Genomic DNA, 24,272 nt, shown 5'->3' on the forward strand with positions numbered 1-24,272 from the left:
CAACACAGGGTCCGACACCTCTTTTTAACTTTTTCATAATTCATCGAGTGGAACAGTTTTTGTTTCGTGATTTTGCCAGGGGTGTTTACACGTGTGTGTGTGACAAGTTCCGGATGTGCTTAGAACGTTTGATGGTGGGGGAGAATAAGTAAGTCGATTCCTGTGGGATTTATTTACGACCGTGCTCTCCCGGTGGACAACTTTCTGGTTTTTATTGTATTTTGTGTCGGTAAGTTAAAAGACCGGAACCCCGAATAAACCTGCCGATAAATCTGTACCGGGAAACCGTGAAACGTGTAAGTATCTTTTGATATCTATTAAATTCTTAATCATTTCCAATAATAATTGAGTGAGCTGTGTGTCAACTCTATATTTATCTATGACGCAATCTATATCCTAGAAAACATGAATATTTCGTTCTATAAAAGAGAGAGAAAAAAGATTCTTTTGTCGACTATATCTGTGCAACTTCCGGATCAGTGGAGCGTGTAAGACCACACAACTGTGCGTTCACTATACTTTTATCTCTTTACATACATACATATCCAACATTTCCATTTGTATACTAGACAGTCTAGTATATCCAGCAGCTCTTTCTTGTCGATTGAACAACTTTTCTTCTTCTTTTTTTCTTCTGTACATTTGTTAATCTCCCCAGCAGGTACATATACATACATATAAATAAAATCGAATGTAAATGTAAAAGAGTTGAACAAGTTTTGAGGGGGAAAAACGAGTCTATTGTGCGCTGCGCAATGATGAACCGATAGAAAAATGTTCAAGTCGAGTCTCGGGGTTGAAAAAGAAGATAAGGTCAGGTTGGATCGAGTCCAAAAAGTGCTGTGAGTGGGGGAAGAAGAAGAATGGGCATCAAAAGACAGACAACCTCCTCCTCCCTCTTCAAGTTCCATCCTCCCACATCCAGCAGGAGGAGGAGGATCCCCCATAAAGACTCGATTCTTTTCTATCGGTTCTGTGCTGCTGATGTCAGCACAGGGGCCATTCTCTTTTCTAGTCGATGGCCAACTTCTTTTTTCTCCCCCCAAACAGATAGACGTCTATACACTTAATGCAGTACTCCCTGGCACAGTAGGACGATCCTGTGTTCCTTTGACTCTTGGCTGCATGATGATGTGGATTTATCGATGGGATGTGTGTAGTGCACGAAAAACCCTTGGGCGAGGTGCCAATCGCTCAGTGTGCCACCCTCCTACTCTCTTCTACCAGTTAACCACACACACAGACTCCCTCGACACTCGTTGTAAAAGTTAAAGCGATCCCACTGCTGCTGCTGCTGGTTAGAAACCTAATGAAGGCAGATTGGCTTTGCCTAATATCATGGGGGGAAGGAGGAATTGAATATCATCGGCGGATGTGGCAGCTGGCCTGCAAATCCTGATGAATTCAGTTATATAGTCAACGAGCAGCAGAGAGAGGGTTGTCTATCAATGGGCGTATAGAATTGATCCCTCCTATTTGCTGTCTATAATCAAACCTTCTCCCCTTTAGTCAGATAAGGCGGTTGCCCACATGAGCAGAAATAATCTCAATTTAGGGATTCAATTTCAGTTTTTTATTGCTATTCAATTACAAGTTGTGACTTTCTTTTTTTCCGGCTGATGGACGAATCGACAAAAACCGGCCCGGGGGGTTGAAATCAATCAAACCCGTGACGACGGAAACATTTTTACCATAAAAGGCCTAAAAGAAGAAGAAAGAGCTGATCGATGTGTGTCTTGATTCGATTACACACAGACAGAGCGACTGCTGGAGCTGCTGGATCGATTGCAGGAAAATAAGAATCCGATCCTGACTGAATCCCTTTGAGTATTGTTACATTTAAAATTGGTATAGTATATGTACCAGTGTATCGTGTATTAGAGTATAACGAGTGGGAGAGAGTAGCTGGCAGGACAATGGATGCTGGATGTGTGTAGTGATGTGTCAGCGATTGACGGTCGTTGATCATCTCGGATGTGTGTACAGGGGGTGGGGGGGGATCGGTGATTTTTACACCACCAGGAGGGATTGTCTGTCAGTCTCTTCCGCTAATGAAAACAAATGAGGCGAAAAGATGTTTTGGCTCAAAGAGTCCCCCCTCTCCACTTTTTGTTGTTGTTGTCCGCTTCCGGATGGATGTGTGTAAAAAACAAACATCTGAGACGGAGAATGATCCGTCATATGCGAAGGAGTTGTACACTATACCGGAAACATGATTCTACCACGAAATGAATCAAAGTTTTCTACACACGTAACACAAAAATTGGAGTGAAATAGATATCCATCCAGCGGCCGAATGGCGAGAGTGAGAGCGAGAGCCAAAATAGAAAATGAGTGATAAGGATGGCGATAGTTTGACACATTGAAGTGTGTGTGCAGGAGAAGAAGGAAGGGGATGTTATTTTTCTTGAAGGGGAAAAACATTCCCGACCTTTTAAAAAGAAGAAGGGCGGAATGCCACCACATTTAAAAAAGAATGCACGCCGAGGGGCTGCTGCTGCTGTTTCGTTCCACTTGTGTGTTGCAAGGTGGAATAACAAGATGTATAGTTACTAGATTTATTTATAAAACACACACAAGTCCAGGTCTGCTCCCCACCCCAACCCAAAACGTGCCAGAGACCAACCCGACCGCAGCCCAGCAGCTTTGACGTACAGTAAGGAAGAAAAACCGAACAAAAATGTTTTGACAGAATATCGTTCAGGCTCATTTTCCACTTTTTCTTGAATTTTTGATTTGACGATATTATATAGTACGAGTTTAAGTGACATCAAACTAAACACACAATCATCTATCCATGGTCCTTGTGCTGTGCTCTCTCCCACTCATTCCATCCATCAATTTCGTCTTGTGGGTTTTTACACTTTTTTGGCTCGTCCACTTGTCCAATAACTCCGCCCACCGTTCCGCTTACGCACGCAAAAACAACAATTCTTGACGTCTTTTGTTGATTTGCCAATTTTCTTTTTCGTTTTAATTTAACACGACTTAAATTATAGATTTTTGCTATTTTATAGGCCTCCCATTTTTTAATAGTTTTACCATTTTTATTTGGACAATAAAAATTTGATACTAAAGAGCGAGCGGGACTGTTTCCCGACCGATATCATACTTAAAAGTTATTCTTTGAAAAAAAAAGAGAAGAAAATGATTTTCGATCCATCCGGATGCTCCTGTGTGTGTGCGGGTGCTGCAAGTGAAGGATGATGGCGTTAGGGGTTCGCCCTCTTTTCACTATAAAAAGAGAAGCCGATAGGGGGGAAAGGAGAGAGAAAAGATCATAACATGTCGGCTCCACATAACATCCAGCAGCTCATAATTCTTCCGCAGCCGCTGCTACCGTCGGTCCCTCTCTAAGTGGGGGGTGTTTACTCCCATCTGCGCGATACCCTCCCTCCCATCCATCGGCCATTTGTATATGATATACAATAAATATATTCCTCTGACTATACTTTATAGTATAGGTTGATGTCATCAAATCCAATGTGATACAATTTTTTTCTGGGGGGGTATACCTTTTTTTTTTGTCTCGGCGGATGAGTGCCTCCGGGGCAATAAACAAAACACAATCGAACCAGAGGGGGAATACAACCAACAATCTTGTGTGACGATGTCTGTGTATAGTTTCTTGGACGACAGCCATTTTGGCAGCAGCTAGACCCATTGCGTTTCCGTCCACTGCTGTTCTCATCACATCGTAATCAAATGTTATTTAACGAACATCTTTTATTATTAGCGACTTATTGATTTCTTCCATCATGTCAGTCAGATCGATCATTCCGGCGTATAAATGCAAATAGTATCAGAATAAAAATCGTCGTCATAGATTTATTCTTTTCAAATTTTCGCGGGCTAAAAGAAATAGTTGCCGGAGGGGGGAGGATTACTGTTATGGATGATGATGTCGTTTTCAATCGGCGATCATCATCCGCCATGCAAATGATCGGTTCCCCCCCAGATCCGAAAGGAATAAAAAGAAAAAAGTTTTATAGTCGCTGGTTGAGGCTGAAAAAGAAAATGGGGGAAAAACCATCAATTCACGTTTGCCGGACGATTGGCCACGACGAAAAGAGAAGCACCGAACGAACGCAACGACTTTTCTTTAATGGAACGAAGCCCCCAGGCCGTTCTCACACTGGAAAAAAATAAAAGTTGCCTCGTAAACTTTGGTGCAACATTCAATTCAGACTTGGAAATATGTAGACATTTTTCTCTATCGAAATGGAAGATGGCATTAAATTATACCTGATAGTCCAGGGCTATATGTGTGTGTGTAGTGCAATCATCTGGGGCGGGATCTTCGCTGGGCACAGCACTATAAGCATTCTTCATCCACTTTACGGTAATTTCCTTTTTTTCTATTTCGAGAGAGAGAAAAAGGGATTCCTGACGGATTAATGAGGAAGCAAATCATGTCTCTGCCGAGGAGGTTACATAGGCGCAGCTCTAGACGTCATAGAGAAAGAAGCTATGAGATGTGGCAGTTGACAGTGGAATGGCATCCGGACGACTTGGCATATCCTCAAACCAGCAGTTTCTCTCTCGACCTCGTGTTTTCCTGTCGAGCATAGTATACGAACGAAAATTCCACTTCTGATTTATAATAATTGATTCATTCTTTGGGGTAGGAGGGTTTTAAAAGAAACCAGAAAATTGTATTTTTGAAAACAGGAAAAACCTGGAAAGCATCACAATACTCGAAATTGTGAAAATAAACTCTTTCCAGACGCGCTAGTAGAATAACCTTAACCAATACTCGTGAAATAGCAAACTGATTCGACGCACGTGATGGTTCAGGGGGGAATATCTTTACACAGCGGAATGCTCGCTGCATGTCAAATAAAACAACCAAAATTAGACACAAACTTTTCCTTTTCCGGGTAGAACCGGTAGCACCAAAAACAATATGGAAGACGCCACACATTTTCTTTCGATATTACATTGTCTGGTTGTGGCGACCGATTTTTTCACATAAATCAACCAACATTTTGTGCGATTTCAATATCTGTTTTTTTAAAATAAATTATATATCGACTACGGCAACATTTTTGACAAGACTAATTGGAATGGGATTTCTGGGTGAAAAGACGACGCCATCTCATTCCGTCGCTCGGCTTGTTTTGAACAACTTCCAGATCTTTTTTTCCTTACCCTTCTGTTGTGTGTCTGTTTTGACCGTGTTTATGAATAATAAAATTCCCGAGACTTTTTTTTTCCAGAGTTAACGAGCTAATACAAACCGAGCTAGGAGAAACGAGCGACGCGTTACGGGTGAGTAGATGCTTCAAAATTAAAACCAGAAAAAGACTAATTTTTTGGTCCCCCCTTTTATGTTACTCTCCTTTCTGTATTAAAAACGTCAACATACTCTCATGCTTGCATAATTTTCGTCCTTCTTTATTAGTCACAGACAACAAAGTATGTGATTTCAGACTTGATTTTTTGCTCTGGATAATAACGTCATTATTTCCGTCTCAAGTAGAATGGAGTCGGGAGGGAGTCGCTCGTCTCGTTCAGGACATGGCCCTAAACTTCACATTCCTCAGTCTGATTTAATATGTAAAACTGGTTGTGGGTTCTTCGGGAATATCGCGTGGCAAGGCTACTGCTCAAAGTGCTACAAAGAGTATTTCCTGCAAAGGCAGCAACATCAGGCGGCTTTTGTCCCCTCACCGTCAAGTTCTCTTGGGCGCAAGTATGTTGTCAAACCAATTTAAAATTCTTTTCCAGGATGTAACAGCATTTTTGTCAATTGCAGAGTTGAGAGATCGCAGAGTGATGCAAGCACATTCTTCAACAAACCAGAGAGCCATTCTTCGACACTTCCCCGCCATGGCTTTTCCAGGTTTGAAGAGAAAAAGAGGCATAATCAAGAGATGAGAACAACAGCTGTCAAGTCACTCTTCAGGAAGACACCCACCAAGGGTTTGGGGAGCCCGAAATCAAAAGACAAGAGAGCCCTCAGTCCGGAATCTCATTCAGCCATTATAGAATTGGATCAATTTCTGCAAACACTACCACAAAACGCTGCCCATCATGCCTACAGTTTCTTGAGAATGCAAGCCCAAAAACTGGACGGTCTTGTATCATCTGGGGTCCTCACTCCTTTGGAGATATCTGACAGGGTTCACAACATTTATCAAGTCTTTGACGAAAAGCTGAAAACTCATTCAGGTTTCTTGGGTAATCTAAACATATTTTCATCATTTTCATCACTTGAAACATCTTTTTTTCTACAGACATGACCAACAGCTCGATGGAATCCTTGTTGGATCACAGTGAACGTTACCTGACTCGATTGTTGTACAAAAAACTGTTTTGCCCTCACACCTGCGATGACGAAGAACGCGATTTGGCCGTTCAGAAACGTATCCGCAGTTTGAATTGGATTTCGGCCCCACTTCTCGACTGTCGAATCAACGAACTTGATTCTAAAGTGCGAGATATCCTCGAGAAGGCCATCACGCGTACGTTCCGTCATACATTACGTCTGAGTTCATCTAACAATACCGAAAATTCCTCTATAAATTTAGATCTCATTGAAATGGACGGCCAGAGAGCACCTCAGGACAAGCTGGCATCGATTATAAATTGTAGCAAGTTGGTGTTTGAAATGTTGGGATTGTCCCACAATTCAAATGCCGATCAATCACGAACTCGTGCGGAAGAAGAATCCAGCGAAGGTCAGACGAAAGAAATGACCGAAGGTGATGCGGTAGAGCCAACTGTTTACAGTTCGCACCCGGTGAGTGCCGATGATTTCCTGCCGGCGCTCATTTACGTAGTGTTGCGTGCCAATCCACCACGCATTCATTCCAATCTCAATTTCATCACGAGGTATTATAATAATAATTGTTATGACTTTTTTTGTTGTTGTTGCCGCTATTTGACGTTGGGTAATTTCCATTTAGATTTGCGGCCCCTGGTCGATTGCTCCAGGGCGAGGGTGGATACTACTTCACCAACTTGGTATTTGCATAATCATTTTCACCTTAATTATGTGCGAGTAACGACGTTGGTTCTTTTGTTTTCTCTCTGGCCAGTGTTGTGCCGTTTCTTTTTTAGAAAACTTGACGAGCGATTCGTTGGGATTGTCGAGCGAGGAATTTGACCGTTACATGAGTGGCAAGTCCATTCCATTTGCGTCGCTTCAAGCCGGTGTGATGGTGTCGGAGGTATATTTACATTTCGGTTGTTTTTAATGAATTGCAATCATTTTTCGTTTTATATTTTCAGGGTTTACGTCTCATGTACCAAAACATGTCGACCCTGTCGGAGCTGAAACACAAGCAGACAAACCTCCAGCAGCAAATCCTCGAGCTGAAAAGCGACATGGAAATCTTCAACGTAAAATGCCCCTCATACTTTTGTTGTCACCACTTTTACGTTCGTTATCGTTTCTTCTTCTCTTTGTCATTCAGGAATGTGTGGGCAAGGAAGTGGTGGAGTGTTTGCAACAGTTTCCCGTCCAGATTCGGGGCAAACGAGCTCCAATCAAACCTGATGAGGTGCAGCCCAATGAGAGTGATACTCTCAAGCTGCTGCCTCCTCCGTTGCTTCCGCATAAAATCAGCGCAGAGTCTGCCCTTCCGCCCTTGGTGGATTCGATATCATCCAATTTGGAGCATCTCGTGCCGGACGTAGCCGCAGCTGCACCCGTGGGACGCAGGGTGGTGGCCACCGACAATCTACTGGACGGATCGATCCAGGAACTTGATCTGCTAGCTCTTAATGAACTGTCGATAAGTTGCTCGTCCTCTGGAGAGTCAAACACTCTGCTGCTGGAAACTACAGACGACGACCCGTTTAGTTCACTTTCTCTGACCGTTCAAGGCCGGATCATTCCGTGTATTCCTTGCGAAAACATTTCACCCACTGGCCAACAACTCCCTCCCTCCAACTAAAAACTCCCACCTCAATAGTTTTTGTTTTAATGATTTGATTTCGTTTTCTCCAATCGAAATGAAAATAACAAACAAAAAACAATTGAAAAAGAACAACTACTAGACAGGGAATTTAATATCCCGTTACCCTTTGCGAGTTCAACTCTATTGTGTAATTTAAATCACCTTAACGAATTTGCATGATGTGCTTTTTTCCATAATATTTCCCGGGCAGCATTAGAGTGAAACGCGATGACTGCTAACGTTTTTAACAAACCAATTTTTTTCCCCCCTTCTCTTTCCATTCTAGTCTCTCTTATCTCAATGCTATTCCTCTGCCCTTGGTCATCCGCAAATAATTATCTTTGTTTTCCAAAGAGTCGTTTGAGTATTTTTCCAGTTCAAAGCGAAAACAGTGAAACTGTTGGGATTGCGGATGATTCTTTTGCATGATTCGTCTTGCAGGATGAATGTCTGTGGGCAATGTGAACATCGTGAAAGAGATTCAATAGAATTTTACTCGTGTATACATTGCAATTTACTATTGATTTGTACGTGGGGTGGTGAGCAAGTCTACTGGGAATTCTCGCAGGTAATGGTGTTGGCGTATTTTCTTTTGTAGACAATTTAATTGTTGTTTTTGTTTTGCAAATTAACTCAATTTCGTCTAGGAACTGACAGTGAGAAACGCGATCGGTCTTCGAGGAAACACCTGCTGTCGCTGGTGAATTTATGGTAAAGAAATCACATTGATTCACGATTTATATTCCTTGTCAAAGCAAATGTTTCTATAGGCTCTTTTGCGCTCCAATGGCAGTTTTGGGGTACGAAATTGATTTCTCCCCTTACGTAATGAAATCGGATCGTTGCAGGTAAAAGATTGTGCCATAATATTAACAAAGATTGAAAATGAATGGCCATTTCATGAATCTTCGTCTTAGCTTTCAAGTTAAATGATGAATCGATCCTACGGAGTAAATCGCAGCTGGCTGTCAACACCTTCCTGGCAAACATCCGAACTGGTTCCCAAGTTAAAAAAAACTCCTCAACGAAAGTAAACTCTGATAAAGATGTGTCCTATTTATCAATGAAAAATTCACAACCTCTTAAATATTTGCAGTAAAACGACAAGAAAAAAGTTCGCTGACAGTCAGCTGTCAAATTCCTTCGAATATCGGATGTCCTTCGTCGCCGTAATCCAACGGACCGTCATCGCAGGATAAGGGACAGCATCTCTACCGGTAGGAACTCATTTCCATTTTTTTTAACGAAGGGATGTAAATTTAAATTTTTGAAACGTGACCAGTGCTTTGTGGGAAGTTAATGTAGGCCACTAGTACGTTCATATATTTTTTCAGCAGCGAATTTTGCAAAACTGAAATTATGTGTGCCGCAGTGGGTAAAAGACATTTTACTTTTCTTAGACTATTTCTTTTCTTTACCTCGGAAATACTCGGCTGAATTTTTGAATTTTACGTGGTTTATTTTAAATAGACACCAAACACGAGAATTGAGATCTGATATCAGCTACGATGTAGACATAATAAATATTTTGAGATTTCAATTGATGAAATGTGTGTGGTTGGACAGCATCTCGAGTAGGGAACGGCATCGTACAACCTTTTTTCCGCTTTTTCCCTATCAGGCTCTTTGAGGAAAAGGAGAGTAGCTATTCTCGTTTTTTGGTGAACGAAAATTGTCATTCAATTGCAACTTATTTTCATTCATCTGCGATTTTTCGGTCAACAATTTGTTTAGTCCGAAAAGGTCTGTTGCTGTCGCCGTGTCGTTCTCTTCGTTGAATTTGACGTATAAAGCGTTCAAATTCAAATAATTAGAGTTGACTGTCGATTCCATATGGCCACAGATTGTCTCTTCTAATTGGCTGAACGTGGGCCTCTCCTTCGGGTCCGTTTTCCAGCAATTGGTCATCAATTCTCCAAATAAATTCGGGGCGTTGTTTGGTTTCTCCATTCGATATCCGTTTTGAATTGCTTGGATTAATTGATGACCAGCACCAAATCCTTTGATTGGAAAAAATGTCATCTACACGTTTTTTAGACATTTTCGTTAATCATCTCACCTGGATAAGGAACTTTACCCAGCGTGAAGAGTTCCCAGAGGACGACACCATAAGACCAGACGTCCGATTGGGTCGAAAAGACGCGATCAGTTAGAGATTCAATGGCCATCCATTTGACTGGCATCAATCCCTATGAGTACAAAATTAAAAATGCATTCATTTTTTTAGTTGCGTCATTATATCAAAATGCCTTGCCTGGCTTGTCTTTTCGTAGTTGTCTTCGTAGTACATTTTCTTGGCCATGCCGAAATCGGCCACTTTGGCCACTCCATCGTCGGCTAGCAAAACATTTCGGGCAGCCAAATCGCCATGGAGAACCTTAAAGTGTTGATATCGTGATGGCAGATTACAAAACCTTTTTGAAAATATCACGTATACCTTTTTGCTAGCTAAATAATCCATCCCTCGAGCAATCTGATAAGACCAGGAAATCAAATCGCGTGTGGAAATGGATCGAGTTAAAGTAACATCCGGATCTTGTTGGTATTGCCAGAAGGATTGTGACTCTGACGGATCACTTAACATTGAAGTTTCTGGCGATCCTTGAAAACCAAAAAAAAATTTGTAACAAATGGATTGGAGAATTTCTAAACTATACCTACTTTCACACTCGTTATTTTCAAAATTCCCGTAACATGGATTAATCAAAAGACGGGGCTCAATTTGGTTTTCTTTGAAATTTGATCCATTCAAACAGTTTTCATACCTGCTCATTGCATTAACGCGTGTTATTGGGAATTCTGAAATATGAACAAGTTTTTATTCTTTCATACTTGGGCATTAGACAAATGTCCTCCATCTCATTTTCCGCTTGAATGTTGCCGAATTCATCCACCAAGTTAATGAAACTGTCCCGGTGGTTCATTAAATAAGTCCGCAAGTTTCCATACCGACAATATTCGACGATGACCAAAAGTTCACCTGTACGAATATCGTTTGGATTAAACACGCCGCTTATTGATTATCATCCAACGTAAAATTGGACAGACCTTGTGATATCTTTTTGGTGCAGGCCCCCAGTAGATTTACGACATTCATATGCGATCCCAAGTGGATCAGAATTTTCAATTCACTCACGAGAGCTTCTAGGGCAGCGACGTTTGTTACAGATCTGACCATCTTGACGGCCACCGTTTTGACAGTTTCACCGGAACCTTTAATCCCCACAGCTTCTCCTTTGACAACCCGACCGAAACATCCCACTCCCAATTGTATTCCTGAACACGAAGAACAGGTGAAATAAGTCGAAAATGTGATTGAATCAACGCGATTGACCAACCGAGTTTGAGTCGATATCTGGGAAATTCCCACCGTTTGTCGTAGGGGACTAGTTCACTTTGCTCTTCCATTAACAGTTCTGGGATGATTTCTTTTTGATTTCCTTCGAGTATTCTTTTTAAACCCGGGTATAATTTTTTCTTCTGTTAAATGTAATTTGCGAAAGGGTTTTAATTCAACGGCAAGACTTGGTGTACTGCTACTCTTTTTACCTTTTTAGAATTCAGTCTAATTCCAATTCCGATTCCGAGTAAAAGCAAAATAGTTAACGAACAGACGACAATTAAAATTGTTTTCGTTCTTTTGTTGTCCAATAAGATGGAATCGAACATCGTCTCTGTCGATTTTCTCTCTGCGATAGAAATCCGTTCAGCTAGTCAGTAACTGAATAATTATGAAATTAAATTTTACCTTTAATTTGAAAAGAAATGGCTTTAGCTACTGCGTCTTGGAATTTATTGGCTTTGCATTGAAAAGTTGTGTATGTATTTTTGCTTATGTTAAACAGTTCCAGTCTGCTCACGTAAAAATTTAGTTTGAATCCAGCGGATTCGTGCTTCTTTTTTTCGCCCTCGGTTTCTATCCGGATGCCTGCGGATGAAAACAAGAAAGACGGTGACGAATCGATATCCTCCATAGTTTCCAATCGGTTTATCACCTGCTGGGGGATTTGTGATGTTAATAGTTTGCATCACTGCAGTGTTGTTGATTTGATATTCCCATTCCGGTGGCCCAGGGAACTTGATTCCGGGGAAAAGGATCCGGCAGATTAAGGTCACATTACTTCCTTCCGTCGGATCCTCAGGATCACCAACTCTTTCCAACTCTATTCCTGTTTTTAATTTTTTGTTATTGAGGAAGATTAGTCTTTTTTCTATACGCATTGGTTCAGAGTAAATACCTTTGACACTGACGGTAAAATTCTTCTCGTCGGTGATGTTGTTCATTGTGCCAATGCAAAGGAAAACTCCCGTGTCATTGATCATTGCGTGATTTAGTGCTAGTCCGTGTTCCGGCTCGAAAGACCATTTCGGATTCGGATAGGATAGCACATTCTGTTAATAATATTTTTATGACAGAAATATTTTATTTCTATTTAAAAACGAAATAATTTAAATTTCCTCTTTTTACGTCGTAATTTGATTTTTGGTTGAGTCGTTCCCGATGGATGAGGGTCACTGTCACGTTCGGATGGTTGGATTTGCATGGAATATGAACACCCAACTCGCCTTGGTGGAAGCAGAATAAGTAGTAATCCGGATAGAAACCTTTGTCAACGATGGTCACCAAATTTCTTTCATCTAACGGATTATTTATACAATAAAGTTCCAGTAGTATTAAAATTCATGGCCGTGAACTAACCAAAAACGTAGATGTATCGTTTAATTTGCTCATCGCCGTAGACAAATCGGTAAAGGCCCGTGTCTCTTGCTGTTGCGTTCGCAAGGGTCATGGTCGATGACATGTGCGTTTCGTTCGTAGTGAAAGTTACACGGAACCGCTCCTCAACTTCCATTAGCTGTGACCACATTATAATAGGAATTAATTGAAATAAGCCAAAAAAAAATTTTTTGAAATGTACTTGCGGATTTTTGACGAGGAATTCGGGCAACTCCCATCTCAAGGAGAAATTCCGATCGATAAAACCTTCTTGATATGCGTAAGTGCAAGTTAATGTGAGCACTGAATTTTCTTCTACTATCTCGTCACCCGGAGTCATCCGCCAGACACCTTTGTCGTGAGCATTACTCTCTCTGCAGGCTATTACCAAAAAGACTAAAAGTACCAGCGATTTGTGCACAGACATTGCGGACCTATCGAATCCACTGTTTAACATAACATTCAGATTATCGAGAATCCGCGATTTTACGACGATATGCTGAAAATTCCACGATTTAAACTGCGAATTTTGCAAGATGTTTTCTAGTTTCAACTTACAGTTACCGACTGTTGTCTAGACGGGAACGAAGCCCAAACCTAATGCCCTTATATATATGTGCGGGTTGGGCTGTTTACTTCGTCCTGCGTAGCTCTTTTCTGGCACGGGCAAGCGCAGACGAGTTGACACGTCCGTAATTTTCTATGTGGGATTACTTTATTCGTATGTAAATATGCTGGGTTTAATACCGTAGTGAACTTGGCATTTTCGTTCTTGATAGAATAATCAGTTAATGTATCAGGCCATTTAATGCTGAAAGAGCATCGTTGAACCCCAGCGCATCCCTCGCTATACGAGCTATTTCTATCTCGGTTGAATTCGGTCATTATTATTATGTTGCATAACTTTTCTTTCGACACACCCTCCACTTTCATAACAAGCTCAGTAAAAAAAAGATCTAATTAGTTCCTAAATGATTTTGTAAAGTTAAGTTATTTGTGGCTGTCAATTTCTTGACAATAGTTGAAAAGAGTTTGTGAATTTCAGAGCAATGCGTGATAGTAAGTGGGGTTCCGAAATAGCCCGTTTATATTGGATTATACTATTATAGTGATTTTATCGAATTTACTATACGAGCTGTTTACCGAATGTACCCTATTTTTTTAATGTCAAGGTAAACAATTGGCATGAAGTGTGCATGTACGGATTCCTACGGATATAAAAAATTTCACGAGCACAATGGAACCTTTTCCCAGGAGAAACTCGTACATAAAAAGTATTTTCCATCACGAATGCATCGTGATTAAGGGAGCGCTAGCTACGCAGCTACACGAATTTATGTAAGCAATTGTCGAACTCGTGCTGTGCTACGGTATTACATGGACCGAATAACCGTCGATAGCCCTGTGTAGAACGACAGCAATATTACAATGTGTACATAATACGACAGCTTTATTGTAAAGGAGATGCAAGGATCGTACTCTGCGCCACTAGAAACCGATTGGTTGAATAAGAAGGGTAATTTTTTTTTTCAAATGACAAATTGAAATTGATAAACGAGTGGAAAGGTAAAATAAAATAGCGATTGAAATATTGATGCGTAAGCAAATGGGATCTCAGCACTCACGTATAGTAAAATAAAGTGCTGTTTTCTTTCAGTAGAAAGTGGAATTGTGTATTTTGCTTGAAATGGGTTTTCTGAATAGCTAGTAACTAATATTGGAATAACTCAAAGTAGGTCACCAATGCTTCATCTTTTTCTGCTAAAAGTTGGTCTCTCTTTCAGCCCGATCTTTTCTCCGAAAGTTTTTGAAAACTTCCTCTATAATATTGGGATTGCATTGTCGTCGATTGTCGTCAAGTTAAATGTAATGAACTAACGATGTTTAATGTATCCAGGGTCTTTGAGTACATCGGCGAGTAACCCTATCGCCGACGATGCAGTACGACTGTTTCTTGGCAATGTTTACGTCATTAACGGGTTTCAATAGGGTTGTGGTCACTTAGCAGTCTTGTGTGTTATTTTTACATGTTGTAGGAGTCGCGGGTACAATGGTAATAGGGATGGAATTGATTTCTTTTAAAATGTTATAACTGGGCCCAACAAACGATAAAAGCCCTTTTCATAAACATACAGTCAAACAGAGCGTGTAAAAGGACCGACTTCCATTTCCATCCATTTTCGTATATTTCACGGGTGGAAGGAACTCTGACGGGGAAAGAGAGTCAAGGCCATGCAGCCTTATAATACAAGTTGAAGGACAAAATTCGTGAGCGATCGTCTGATTCAATAGTGCTGTGATTGCGCAGTTTTCTTCCATGCGTTTTGTGATGGTTTTGTGTTGGTTGCTCGATGTGGGTTCTATTAGAATCAAAGTTTCACATCACGTCGTCGCCTATCTTAATACGTGCAAACACCAGCGACGAATTTTGTATACCTATTTTTTGGGGGCTTTCAAGTAAAGTAATGAATCTCTTTTTTTGACTGTGTCGTACAGTACGCTTGCCACTTCTACGAGTCGATTGACATCAGCGACTTGTCAGCCAGCGGCAGAACTGCAGTGAAAAATTTCAACGAATGAATTACGTGTCTTCCCAACAACTCCGCAACGAAGGTAATAAAAAAAAAAAAATTATTTCCAAAATTGTGTTCCATTTATCGTTGATCATTTATAACCTCGTAAATATTTTCAGTAACATCGTCCAAGTTCGCCGACAGTCTTCCAAGTTCAACTGCCATTTATTTATCCGATATTGGACATACGAAATCCAGCCGTCATCGCATGATGGGGACCAGGATCTGCAGGGCAGCATTTTTACCGGTATGAACCCGTGTCTGTATTTTTCTTTTAAGAAGGGATGCACATTTGAAGGGGAACAAGTGTGACCAGTACTTTAATTTAAGCTAAGGTCACCAATGTTGCTAGGCAACATGGTGTGCCGAAATCCTTATCGGTGCGTCTCTTCTATAGGCTCTCTCTGAGGAAAAGGAGAATAGCGAATTTCATTTTCTTTTTTCGGACAGACTTTTTTTTATTATTAAATTCCAATTTATTTTCCGTCATCTGCCATTTTTCGGTCAACGATTTCGCTATTCCGAATAGGTCCGTTGCTACCGCCGTGTTGAAGTCGACTGTCGGTTCCATGTGACCACACTTCCCTTGTAATTGGCTCACCTCCAGCTTTCGGGTCCGTTTTCCAGCAGTTGGTCTAAAAAATTTTGAGCTTTGTTTGGTTTCTCTATGCGCTTTTTATAAAGTATGGGTTAATTCGTGACCAACATTAACGACAACGAGAAGGTTTAATATATTTCCGAACTTTTTTAAATTCACACGATAACAAAGGAGTGAAGTACAGGCTATATCAAAAGCGGAATTTGTAATAGATATCTGTTTTTAATGAGAGAAAGGGCTCACACAGTGTATAGGACAGTGTATAGGAGGTTAAGCAGGATTTTTCCAATATTTTGGCAAGCACTTTTTGACTCGTATATTTCCAGGAAACTTTTTACCGCCTTTGCTTATACCGCCTTGTTTAGAATCGCTGAGGAAACAGGGAGTAACGAACCTCGTTTTCTTTTGTTTGAGAGTTGCATTGCAATTTGCCATTCAGTTGCGACTTTTCGCTCAACAATTCCGCAAGTCCGAATAGATCCGTAGTCGTGTCTTTCCTCTCTTCGTTGAATTTGACGTAGGAAGGTTTGATTGTTTCGTACGGGTTATTAAAATTGAGATAATTTGTACCGACAGACGATTCCAACTCGGAGCAGATTGTGCCCACCAGTTGATTGAAAGTGGGTCTCGTTTTGGGGTCGGTTTTCCAACAGTCCGTCATGATTTCTCCGAATGCATTGGGGGCATAATTTGGTTTCTCCATTCGGTATCCGTTTTGAATTGCTTTCGTGAGTTGATGGCCAATGTCTATTCCTGAGATAGTTGACAGACTATCGTAAGGATGATGTTCAATTTCCACAAGTATTTTATTTCCTACCTGGGTACGGGACTTTGCCCAGCGTAAAGAGTTCCCAAAGGAGGACACCGTAGGACCAGACGTCCGATTGGCTGGAAAAGACGCGATCCGTCAAGGATTCGATGGCCATCCATTTGACTGGCATCAACCCCTGTCGAAATTTGTTTAAAATTTGTGTGTCGAATTTTTTTTAAAAGTTTTTTAGAAGCACCTGGCCTGTTTTTTCATATTTTCCTTCGTAGTACATTTTCTTAGCCATGCCGAAATCGGCCACTTTTGCCACTCCGTCGTCGGCCAGCAAAACATTTCGGGCGGCCAAATCACCATGGAGGACCTGTTGTCGAGTTAAGTGAATGCGGATAATGTATTATACACTTATGTCAGGAAATGTTGTATGACACATGACGTGTACCTTTTTGCTAGCCAAGTAGTCCATCCCTCGAGCTATCTGATACGACCAGGAAATTAAATCGCGTGTGGAAATGGTTCGATTAAGAGTAGCGTCCGGATCGGTTTGGTATTGCCAAAAAGACTGTGGCTCAGATGGATCACTGTTCGATTCTGTTACTGAACCAAAAACGATTTCACATTTTATTTAGTCTATCGTCTATAATTATTAGTTTTTTACCGGAGAGTTTGTAACCAAGGGCTTGGCAATCGTCGGTAAAATTTCCATCAGCAGTTAACGCCTCCGATACACAGGATTCGTATTGGTTGCCTTTGAGTTTCAAATCCTTGAAAAAATTTTCATTTCTGCCAGAAGATTTAAACAGAAACGGTCAATTGGTACAATCATCTCTGATGTGCTAAACCTCATATACCTAGCAGCTACAATGTCAACATACTCCATCTCATTTTCCGCTCGAATGTTGCCGAATTCATCCACCAGGTTAATGAAACTGCTCCGGTGATTGATTAAGTAGGTCTGCAAATTTCCGAACCGACAATATTCGACGATGACCAAAAGTTCACCTGTACGAATATCTTTTGGATTAAACACGCCGCTCTAATTATGATCTAACGTAAAATGGGACAGACCTTGTGATATCTTTTTGGTGCAAGCGCCAAGTAGATTGACGACGTTCAAATGCGATCCCAAATGGATAAGAATTTTCAATTCACTTGCAAGGGCTTCCAGAGCAGCGACATTAGTCTGTGATCGGACCATTTTGACTGCCACTGTTTTAATAGGTTCATCGGAACCTTTTATCCCCACAGCTTCGGCTTTGACAACTCGTCCGAAGCACCCAGCTCCCAGTTGTATTCCTAAATGTGGAAACACAATCGATAGCACTACTTATTTAATTTAGTTCTAGAGAGAAACGTTTTAACCAACCGAGTTTAAGTCGGTTCCTTGGGAATTCCCACCGTTTGTCGTAGGGCAACAGTTCAATTTGTTCTTCGATTAACAATTCAGGATTGATTTCTTTCGAATTTCCTTTCAGGAATTTCTTCACTCCGGGTATTTCTATCGCACTTTTCTGTGATATTGAAAAAACACCAAGAATTTGAGATCGTTGCAATCAATTGTTTCGTTCTTCACGTCGTGTGTACCTTATCGTAATGTTGTTTGACGCCGACGATAGTGATTCCAAATAAGAAGAAGATGACTAGAGTTACAGAAATGGCGACAAAGGAAGTAATTTCCGTTCCTTTCTCGTCCAACTGGTGAGACGGCGGTTTGCTGTGAAGTTTATCTGTACACATCGAGTCAGTCTCACGCTTGCACGTCATAGAAACTAAATGCCAAGCCAGAAGTTTTACCTTTAATCCGAAAAGAAATGGATTTAGTGACTGCGTCTTTGTATTTGTTGGCTTTGCACTGGAACGTTGTGTGGGTGTCGTGGGTTATTTCAAAGAGATCCAATCGACTTTCGTAGTAATTCAGTTTAAATCCGCTGGTATCGTGATTTTTATTTTCCCCTTCTGTTTTGATCTGAATACCTGGCGTCAACGAAAGTTTACTTTCCAATTGATTTTTATTCTAAGAAGATCATGGTAGTCCATATATCAGACCTTGAGGTAGATTTGCCTCATCAATCACTTGCATTCTTGCATTATTGTCAATTTGATAGGCCCATTCCGGTGGGGCGGCGTATTTGACTTCGGGGAATATCGCGCGACAAATTAAAGTGACATTGCTTCCTTCGACTGGATCCTCGGGATCCCCCACTCTTTCTAACTCCATTCCTATTTGTTTTCGATCAAAAGTTCAGCTTGGGTTATGTAACGACAGAAACTTAAAACAATAGTATACCTTTGACACTGATGGTGAAGTTTTTGACGGTGCTAATGTTATTCATTGTGCCAACGCAGATGTAGTTCCCAGTGTTATTGATCATAACCTGTTTTAACGTCAATCCGCGTTCGGGTTCGAACAACCAAGGCGAATTGGGGTTGGCTAGCACATCCTTTTTTTCCAAATTAGGGAAATTACTTTAGTTAGCAGATAAAACAAATTCAATTTTGATTACGTCGAAATTCGGTTCCTTGTTGAGTGGTTCTATATGGATGAGAGTGACTGTCACGTTCGGATGGGTGGATTTGCAAGGGATGTGAACACCCAATTCCGCTTGGTGGAGAAAGTACAGGTAATAATCGGGAAAGAAACTCTTGTCGCTGAGGACGATGAGATTTCTTTCGTCTGGCGGAAGATAATCAAATTAATCCCAGCATATAAATCGCAGTGCGCATGAAACAAACCGAAAACGTAAACGTATTGATTCATTTCCATGTCCTCGAGGAAAAACCGGAAATAGCCCGTGTCAAGTGGTGTGACGTTCGCTAGTGTCAGCGTTACCGAAATGTGAGTGCTGTTCACATGGACCGTCTTGCTGCATCGCTCAGTCGTATTCGTTAACTGTAAATCAAAGTGTTCCAAAACCGATATTTTTAAAAAATTTGATTTCAGTCAAAAACGATTTACTCTTTTCACCCGCCTCAGAATAGTTATTACTTATTAGTCAATTATCTTACGTACTTTCGGATATTTGGTGAGGAAGCTGGGCAATTCCCATCTCCAAGAAATGTTTTGATGGTCAAGACTCTGGTTGTCGTTTTGAAATGCGTAGGTGCAAGTTATTGTCAGGTTTGAATTTGCTTCAACGACCCGGTGGCTGTCATCCGGAGTCATCCGCAAACGATTTCCAATAACCTTTGGGAGTCCGATTTCTCTGCTGCTGGTACCTCGAGAGAATAAGAGAAATAGCAAGACCAAGAGCACCAACCGCGCTATGATTGAAGACATCGTCCTGGTCAGGGTTTGGCGACTTGAAAAATAATCACTTGTTTCCACGAAAGCGCTTAGACACCGAATGGTATCTAAGAATGAAAAACCAAGCGATTCATTTCCTTTGTGGTATGCTTTGGCTCTTTTGGGCTGTCACGGACACGCGCGGAAGGCGGAGGCAATCTCTATAGTCGTAGCCATCGCCATAGTGACTTGTCAGTCTAGCAACGTTGTTATTTTTTAAATCTAATAACCACATAGGCCTACTATTTAATCACTGAAACGAATGGGGCCTTTGAAACACGAGTTTGTGTACCAATCCAATTATACCTTGATTTTATATTGATTCGACACCAATAATGCAGAAGATTGGTCCATTTGAAACCTTTGTTAGAGGCGCAGGTTCTAATTGAATATCGACATAAATTTTGTTGATAATTTAATCAAGAAATGTTTCTTTAGCAAAACTTCATGATGAAAAGTAGGCCACTTTTTATGTGTCAAGAGATTACTGTTTTGACACCTCCAGGAATCACGAGAAATCAATTCATTTCTGTCCGGTATCCTTTTCAGCTTTTCCTCACTCATATCCCCTGCTGATTAAAGGCGTTTTTTTTCCTCCTGAAAGTTTCTGATTAAACTCTGCCTTTGTCCTTCAGACTTTCGAAGAAACTATTTTATCCTCTTTTTTAATTAAATGGAATTGATGTTGTTCGGTAACAAACATCGCGCGAGCTTTCAAATTTATAGGAAAACAGAAAAAGACGAACACTGGAGACTTCCCGCAGGCCATGAAAATGCGGTCAATAAGCGCTTCGTGACTAGAAGCTGTCAGAATTTCGTTCAGGAGATTGGCAGTGACCTTTAGACCAACAAGCAATAAATGGCCATCAACAGGGCGTCGAGCAGTGCCATAATAACACGTGGACATCTGTAATCTAGTCTAAGCTTTAGATTTTGTCTTTCATAACCAGCAGCTGGGCATAAACCTATGTATTAGTAATAGTGCTGTTATAACAAAGTTTAAGTTATTATTATTTCATTTTAGTCTAAACAGGGGGAAATATAACACAGCCAAGAATTTTAATTGTATTCCCACTGATTCATTTCAGAAATCAAGGACACCATTCATTCCTATTTCTTTTTTAGCAAAACTTAGATCATCTTTCTTACCCTTCCTTGATTTTCTCATTGAGCAACAGATTTAACGAACCGACAAGACGGTGAGCTATTGCGCCTTTAGTTTCATTCAGGTAAAAGTGGGCGTATTCGTTCAGATTTTCAGAATTTACGTCGAAATTTGTTCAGTCAGTTTAGAGGAAAACTAGAGAAAGGACAGCGTGACGTCGGTCTGTCTTGGCGTGTACCTAGTGACCGACTATCGATCGAAACACTTGTAGTTTTGTAGCGTCTACTTTCGTTTCCAAAAACAGCTTTTGTGACTTTTGTGGCGTGTCAAATATCCAAAGCGTTATGTCGTTCATCACCATTAAAATTTTGGCAATTTTCCATCTCTGACAAAATGGTAGGCAAAATGAACCTTTTCCCAAATCTCCATATTTTGATATCGGTACATATTCGTTACGTTCGTTACTCTTCTTAAACTTGCATCAAGCCATTATTTTCCCAAGTATATTCCCAAGCCTTTTGTCATCATTTGTTTTGCTGGATATTCAAAATAATTTTTTGTGATTCTGATTCGTCGTTTCAGATTATTTACCCTATCCGACGATTGCCAGGTCAATAGTTGCATCCACCAATTTCAAAAATGGTTTTTTGGGGACTAATTTCCATACGGTAACTAACAATTAATACTACTCAAACCTAGTTATTTTCATGAAATATTTAAATGGCGAGAAAGGTTTCAGTGACAGCATTGCAGCACACATTCTATTTCAGACAATGGAGGTATTATATGCCCATCTGTCATTAGTCTTTATGCAGGTGTTTGGCACGCGCATTTGGTCGTTTGGGAAAACTGGAGAAAGGACAGCGTGACGTCGGTCTGTCTTGGCGTGTACCTAGTGACCGACTATCGATCGAAACACTTGTAGTTTTGTAGCGTCTATACTTTCGTTTGCTAAAACAGCTTTTGTGGCGTATCAAATATCCAAAGCGTTAAGTCGTTCATCAGCATTACAATTTTGGCAATTTTTCCATCTCTGACCAAATGGTAGGCAAAATGGACCTTTTCCCAAATCTCCATAGCTTGATATCGTTACATATTCGTTACGTTCGTTATTCTTCTTAAACTTGTATCAAGCCATTATTTGCCCAAGTATTATAGCCTTTCTCATCATTTGTTTCGCTGGATATTCAAAATAATTTTTTTCTCATTCGTCGTTTCAGTGTTGCATCCACCTATTTCAAAAATGGTTTTTGGAAACTAATTTCCATATGGTAACTAACAATTTATGCTACTCGACCCTAGCTATTTTCACGAGATATTTAAATGGCGAACGAGAAAGGTTTCAGTGACAGCATTGCAGCACACATTCTACTTCAAACAATGGAGGTATTATATGCCCATCTGTCATTAGTCTTTACGCAGGTGTTTGGCACGCGCATTTGGTCAAATGATAATATTTACTTGAGATTGGCTAACCAGTTTATCGACTTAACAAGCCAGTTATCCACATGTGCTTGTTTTTGTAATAGAATGGTCGCCTGACATTGACCACTCCCTCTCACCCTTACGACGAGGTGACTGAGCACACATCAGAACAGTCACATCCTTGTTAATGTATCCGGGAGGCAAAGCCCAAGTGAACGTGATTTGCTAAGCTGCTACTCACGACAAACAGGTTATATTGTGGACCTTGCGAAACTCGTTGCGACTAGTCGCTAATTTTACTCTGTCGTTACCAATAAAAGTAATAGTCGTAAGTCGAAAGACATAAAGTCAATTAATAGCTGTAAACGATTGTTAGGCACTTCCAGTTGACACGCTATGCACAACCATCCGTCTCTAAGCAAACGTTGTTTCTCCAAATGGTTTGTTGCAGTTGCAACTTTCAGTTGCTCCCTGGTTGTTTTAACGATCCATCAGAACTCGGAGCAGCTCCATATATCAACACCCCAAGAATTGAGGTATACTTCTATTTTCATTTTATTGAGATAGTTTTTGAAAATTCTAAATTCTGTGTGAAATTATAGGAAGTTTGCGTTTATGAAAAATCATAAATGCGCAGGTACTACGATTGAAAACATTATTTTCAGGTACTATTTCCATTAATATGTAAGATATTTCAATAATTGTCTGTAGCACTATTTTACAGATTCGCACACAAAAATAAGTTGAACGTTGTGTTGCCAAACGGCGGGAACTACCTTTCCACAACTGAGCTTTTCAACCACTCTTCACTCGATGCCACAAAGTGGAAGAATGTCGAATTCGATATTTTCTGTTTGCACAATCGCTGGAATAAGCAGGAAGTCATGACGCTGCTACGTGAAGATGTTCCAGCCTTCACCATCGTGCGAGACCCTGTCCAAGGGTTTGAATCCATGTTTCACTTTCTAGATCCAAAGCTTCACAAGTTTTATGGTGTGAAAGATATTCACGATATGATTCTCATCATTCAGAGTAGGTCACCGTTAACTAATAATCAAACGCTAAGTAGACGAATGGATGGTATGATAGGCCGAAATCAAATGGCCTGGGACATGGGGCTGTCACCCGAAAACTTTGACGATGAAATCGTCATCACGAAAGAAATTGAGCGACTGGATCGCGAGTTCGATCTGGTGGTGGTTGCCAACAGGATGGAAGAATCTCTAGTCCTCTTGAAGCATCTCCTCAACTGGCCTCTCGAAAATGTCGTTCACCTCAACCTGAACCGAAGAAAACCGGAGAAGTCGTCCGTTCTGAGTGTTGAAGAGAGGAAGGTGCTTTCTGATTGGCTGGTCGCTGACGTCCGGATCTATGAACATTTCTCCCGTCGATTCGAAGAAAGAGTAGCGGAATTCAATCGGAAACATTCGACTATGCCAGCGTTTCTTGCTGCCCTTTTCAATATGGATAGTGCCATGGAGAGGGAGAGGCAGTTGCTGGAAGAAGCCAATAAGCAACTTTACGACACGTGTGTTATTCAAGAGCTGGGTAATGAAAAGCTGAAAGGGATATTCAAGGAGTACAACAACAATATTATGGGGTTCGACGTCAACAGGTAAGTTTAGAACTTTTTTCTTTTATTGTTAATCAATTAGCCAATCTGTTACTTTTATGTGAAAATATGCGTGTCTTTAATCAATTATTTTGCTTTCCGTTGCAGAAACCATGAATGGTGTGCCTTTTACGCGATGAGTGAACCCGCTTATTTAAAAATATTCCAAGATTTACTTCTTTCCAGAGCAATGAACCAGTAAGAAAATAAACGGTATGAATTTCAAAGTTTTTTTATTCGTTGATGCAAGAAATAACTGAGAGGGCTAAAGGTTGATTATTGCATA

The 24,272-nt window shown here is 40.7% G+C and overlaps 4 protein-coding genes across 9 annotated transcripts; 2 read left to right on the forward strand and 2 right to left on the reverse strand.

The window, feature by feature from the left end:
- The first annotated feature begins 144 nt into the window (after positions 1–144).
- LOC124316195 (rab5 GDP/GTP exchange factor-like) lies at positions 145–7,967 on the forward strand. 3 transcript variants are annotated; one of them, XM_046781996.1, is made up of 10 exons: positions 145–296; positions 5,220–5,271; positions 5,483–5,695; positions 5,759–6,183; positions 6,240–6,467; positions 6,534–6,837; positions 6,912–6,969; positions 7,044–7,175; positions 7,237–7,347; positions 7,422–7,967. In XM_046781996.1, exons 3-10 carry the CDS (start codon positions 5,484–5,486, stop codon positions 7,902–7,904), a joined length of 1,953 nt encoding a protein of 650 aa, XP_046637952.1. In that variant the 5' UTR covers positions 145–296; positions 5,220–5,271; position 5,483; the 3' UTR covers positions 7,905–7,967. The 3 variants fall into 3 exon arrangements, with proteins under 3 accessions (XP_046637952.1, XP_046637951.1, XP_046637950.1); XM_046781995.1 differs by lacking the exons at positions 145–296; positions 5,220–5,271 and adding an exon at positions 5,307–5,418 and having other exon boundaries at positions 5,480–5,695; XM_046781994.1 differs by lacking the exons at positions 145–296; positions 5,220–5,271 and adding an exon at positions 5,307–5,418.
- Positions 7,968–8,448: 481 nt separating this feature from the next.
- Positions 8,449–24,213, forward strand: LOC124316352 (galactose-3-O-sulfotransferase 2-like). Its single transcript, XM_046782248.1, has 13 exons — positions 8,449–8,475; positions 8,555–8,618; positions 8,678–8,755; positions 8,825–8,937; positions 9,004–9,124; positions 15,121–15,237; positions 15,317–15,444; positions 21,532–21,617; positions 22,479–22,693; positions 22,751–22,910; positions 22,977–23,039; positions 23,099–23,989; positions 24,095–24,213. The coding sequence occupies exons 10-13, from the start codon at positions 22,771–22,773 to the stop codon at positions 24,186–24,188; spliced, it is 1,188 nt and encodes a 395-aa protein (XP_046638204.1). The 5' UTR covers positions 8,449–8,475; positions 8,555–8,618; positions 8,678–8,755; positions 8,825–8,937; positions 9,004–9,124; positions 15,121–15,237; positions 15,317–15,444; positions 21,532–21,617; positions 22,479–22,693; positions 22,751–22,770; the 3' UTR covers positions 24,189–24,213.
- LOC124316173 (vascular endothelial growth factor receptor 1-like) lies at positions 9,346–13,191 on the reverse strand. Its single transcript, XM_046781965.1, has 14 exons — positions 12,827–13,191; positions 12,607–12,763; positions 12,376–12,545; positions 12,146–12,299; positions 11,903–12,076; positions 11,656–11,835; positions 11,457–11,596; positions 11,246–11,387; positions 10,956–11,183; positions 10,740–10,887; positions 10,569–10,672; positions 10,345–10,508; positions 9,967–10,284; positions 9,346–9,907 (listed from the first exon to the last, which is right to left on the reverse strand). Exons 1-13 carry the CDS (start codon positions 13,079–13,081, stop codon positions 10,123–10,125), a joined length of 2,178 nt encoding a protein of 725 aa, XP_046637921.1. The 5' UTR covers positions 13,082–13,191; the 3' UTR covers positions 9,346–9,907; positions 9,967–10,122.
- LOC124316498 (fibroblast growth factor receptor 2-like) lies at positions 16,007–20,037 on the reverse strand. 4 transcript variants are annotated; one of them, XR_006911835.1, is made up of 11 exons: positions 19,572–20,037; positions 19,295–19,451; positions 18,849–19,235; positions 18,608–18,781; positions 18,146–18,535; positions 17,928–18,072; positions 17,630–17,857; positions 17,004–17,563; positions 16,803–16,925; positions 16,613–16,742; positions 16,007–16,548 (listed from the first exon to the last, which is right to left on the reverse strand). XR_006911835.1 is itself a non-coding variant. In XM_046782484.1 (9 exons), exons 4-7 carry the CDS (start codon positions 18,323–18,325, stop codon positions 17,319–17,321), a joined length of 798 nt encoding a protein of 265 aa, XP_046638440.1. In that variant the 5' UTR covers positions 18,326–18,535; positions 18,608–19,235; positions 19,295–19,451; positions 19,572–20,037; the 3' UTR covers positions 16,007–16,548; positions 16,613–16,925; positions 17,004–17,318. The 4 variants fall into 4 exon arrangements, 3 of the variants coding, with proteins under 3 accessions (XP_046638440.1, XP_046638441.1, XP_046638442.1); XM_046782484.1 differs by having other exon boundaries at positions 16,613–16,925; positions 18,608–19,235; XM_046782485.1 differs by having other exon boundaries at positions 17,630–18,072; positions 18,608–19,235.
- Positions 24,214–24,272: the final 59 nt, after the last annotated feature.

Source organism: Daphnia pulicaria, chromosome 12 (assembly GCF_021234035.1).
Source record: "Daphnia pulicaria isolate SC F1-1A chromosome 12, SC_F0-13Bv2, whole genome shotgun sequence".
Classification (NCBI taxonomy): domain Eukaryota; kingdom Metazoa; phylum Arthropoda; class Branchiopoda; order Diplostraca; family Daphniidae; genus Daphnia; species Daphnia pulicaria.